Source organism: Danio rerio, chromosome 16 (genome assembly GCF_049306965.1).
Source record: "Danio rerio strain Tuebingen ecotype United States chromosome 16, GRCz12tu, whole genome shotgun sequence".
Taxonomy (NCBI): Eukaryota; Metazoa; Chordata; class Actinopteri; order Cypriniformes; family Danionidae; genus Danio; species Danio rerio.
Window position 1 is genome coordinate 1,272,501 of NC_133191.1, and position 2,500 is coordinate 1,275,000.

Genomic DNA, 2,500 nt, shown 5'->3' on the forward strand with positions numbered 1-2,500 from the left:
AAATAAATGGCTGATTGATTGATTGATTGATTGAATGAATGAATGAACGAACAAACGAACAAACTAATGAATTAATAAATGAATGAATGAATGAATGAATGAATGAAGAAATGAATGGATGAATGAATGAATGAATGAATGAATGACTGAATGGAGGAATAAATGATTGAATGAATAGTTGAATGAATGAATGAATGAATGAATGAATGAATGAATGAATGAATGAATGAATGAATGAATGAATGAATGAATGAATGAATGAATGAATGAACGAACGAACGAACGAATGAATGAATGGAGGATTGAATGAATGGTTGATTTAATAAATGACTGAATTAATTAATTGATAAATTAATGAATGAATGGATGAATAAATTATTGGATGACTGATTGGATGAGTTATTGATTGGATGAATGGCAGATTGAATGGATGAATGATTGAATGAATGTTTGACTGGATGCATGATTGAATGATTGAATAAATGATTGAATAGATGGATGAATGAAGAGCTGCTTGATCGATTCAATAAATGAATGGATGATTAAATGAATGGTTGATTTAATAAATGATTGAATACATTATTATTTAAATGAATGATTGAATGAATGGTTGATTGAATGAATGAATGAATGAATGAATGAATGATTGAATGGATGAATGAATGGTTGATTGAATGACTGAATGATTAAATTAATAGTTAATTAAATGAATGATTCAATGAATGAATGGCTGAATAAATAATTGAATCGAGCGCTGAATGATTAAATAAATGGTTGATTGAATGAATGAATTAATTAATTAATGATTGAATGAATGAATAAATGATTGGATGAATGATTGGATGAGTGAATGATTGGATGCATGTATGAATGGCTAAGTGATTAATTGAATGAATGAATGAAAGAATGAATGAATGAATGAATGAATGAATGAATGAATGAATGAATGAATGAATGATTCAATGGATGGGTGAATGAAGATTTGGATGAATGAATAAAGGGCTGAATGATCGATTGAATAAATACATGAATGAATTATTAAATGAATGGTTGATTGAATAAATGATTGAATAAATTGATGGATGAAAGGAAGGTTGAATGAATGAATGAATGAATGAATGAATGAATATTGGGGTACTATTGCATGTGATTGAAGACTGTCAATAATTAGTCATTTCATTGTTGGGTGAACCATCCCTCTAAACGTATTTCAATATGTCTGCCGCCCTCTGCTGGCGGCGCGCGATTAAACGCTCCAGCACTCCGCGGTTCTAAGTGAAGATGGCGGCGGGTCCCGGAGCGGCTCACAGCGGTGTCCGCGGCTCCTCCGCCGGCTTCGAGTCCGCGCTCGACCGCAAATTTCAAGCAGTTTCCAACACGATGGAGTCCATCCAGGGATTATCCTCATGGTGCATTGAGAACAAGAAACAGCACAGCCTCATCGTGCGCTGCTGGATGAAGTGGCTGAGGAAATGTGAGTTGCTAATGTTGCTAACGAGCAGCACACACACTAATACACACAGGCACAAACAAACAACACACATCTATGCGTTTTGTGTTTAAATGCACGGTGTTTTGCTTCGTGTGTGCAGCTGCATGTTTGCTTAAACAGTAATCTAACATTAAAATCTGGGTGCTGGATGTTTCTGCAGGCCTGAACATTAATAACACTCTTAAAGTTGGTTTTATATTCGCACATTCGTTCATTTTATTAGCATTGGCACTATGCCTGTGTTGTTTACCATGCTACTTTGAATATTGGGTATAAGATTGCATGAATTTAATGAATGAATTTAATGAATGAATTTAAAACAACATTAGCACTATTTAGTTGTTGTATTTTGATAGTCATTGACTGCTAATATGATTTTCCTATTTAGAATCTATTGCTTTTCTGAAATAACATCAAGGAGAAATCAACAATATATGTGTGCAAAAACTGCAAACATATAACCAACTTTACCTCAGTATTATGCACGAGCAGATATGATGCAGACTCTGCAACGTACAGTAGACTTAAGCACAATGATGCACATTGAACTAAAGTTGGTCTTATATTCGCACATCTGTTCATTTTTTTACATTGACACTGTACCTATATTGTTTTTATCACCCCACTGTGCACATTTGCTGTAAAATCGCATGTTTATAACTTCAAAACAACTTTCGCACCATTTAATTAACTGTGAACAATGTTTACTGTGATTGTTATTGGCTGCTAATATGATTTCACTATTTAGAATTTACAAAGAATATTTTCCTGAAATTATATTATTAAGGAGAAAGTCTGAATACCCAAATATAAAACCAACTTTACCTCTATTTGATGGTTTGGTGTCTGGTTATTTTTCTAACTTTTAATTACTTCATTACTCTATTGTACTCTATTGTAAATTACTATAATAATTTATAGTAAATACTGTAGTGTATAGTGAAGTAATTGATCTGTGGTGGGGATTCTGTAGTTGCTATGGTAACGCAACTATAGTAACTGATCTGT

General features: G+C 33.0%; 2 protein-coding genes across 3 annotated transcripts in view; both read left to right on the forward strand.

Annotated features, from left to right (window-relative positions):
• The window catches only part of tars2 (threonyl-tRNA synthetase 2, mitochondrial), a 601,872-nt gene that overhangs the window by 544,726 nt on the left and 54,646 nt on the right, over window positions 1-2,500 (forward strand). The gene's annotated exons all lie outside the window — the stretch shown is intronic.
• rprd2b (regulation of nuclear pre-mRNA domain containing 2b) overlaps window positions 1,274-2,500 on the forward strand; it is a 25,945-nt gene continuing 24,718 nt past the window's right edge. For both annotated transcript variants that reach the window (XR_012391876.1, XM_073925677.1), the window contains exon 1: window positions 1,274-1,474. Coding sequence is in view for 1 of the 2 variants with exons in the window: in XM_073925677.1 (XP_073781778.1) it covers window positions 1,282-1,474 (193 nt within the window). In the remaining variant the exon portion in view is untranslated. The remainder of the gene's footprint in view (window positions 1,475-2,500) is intronic.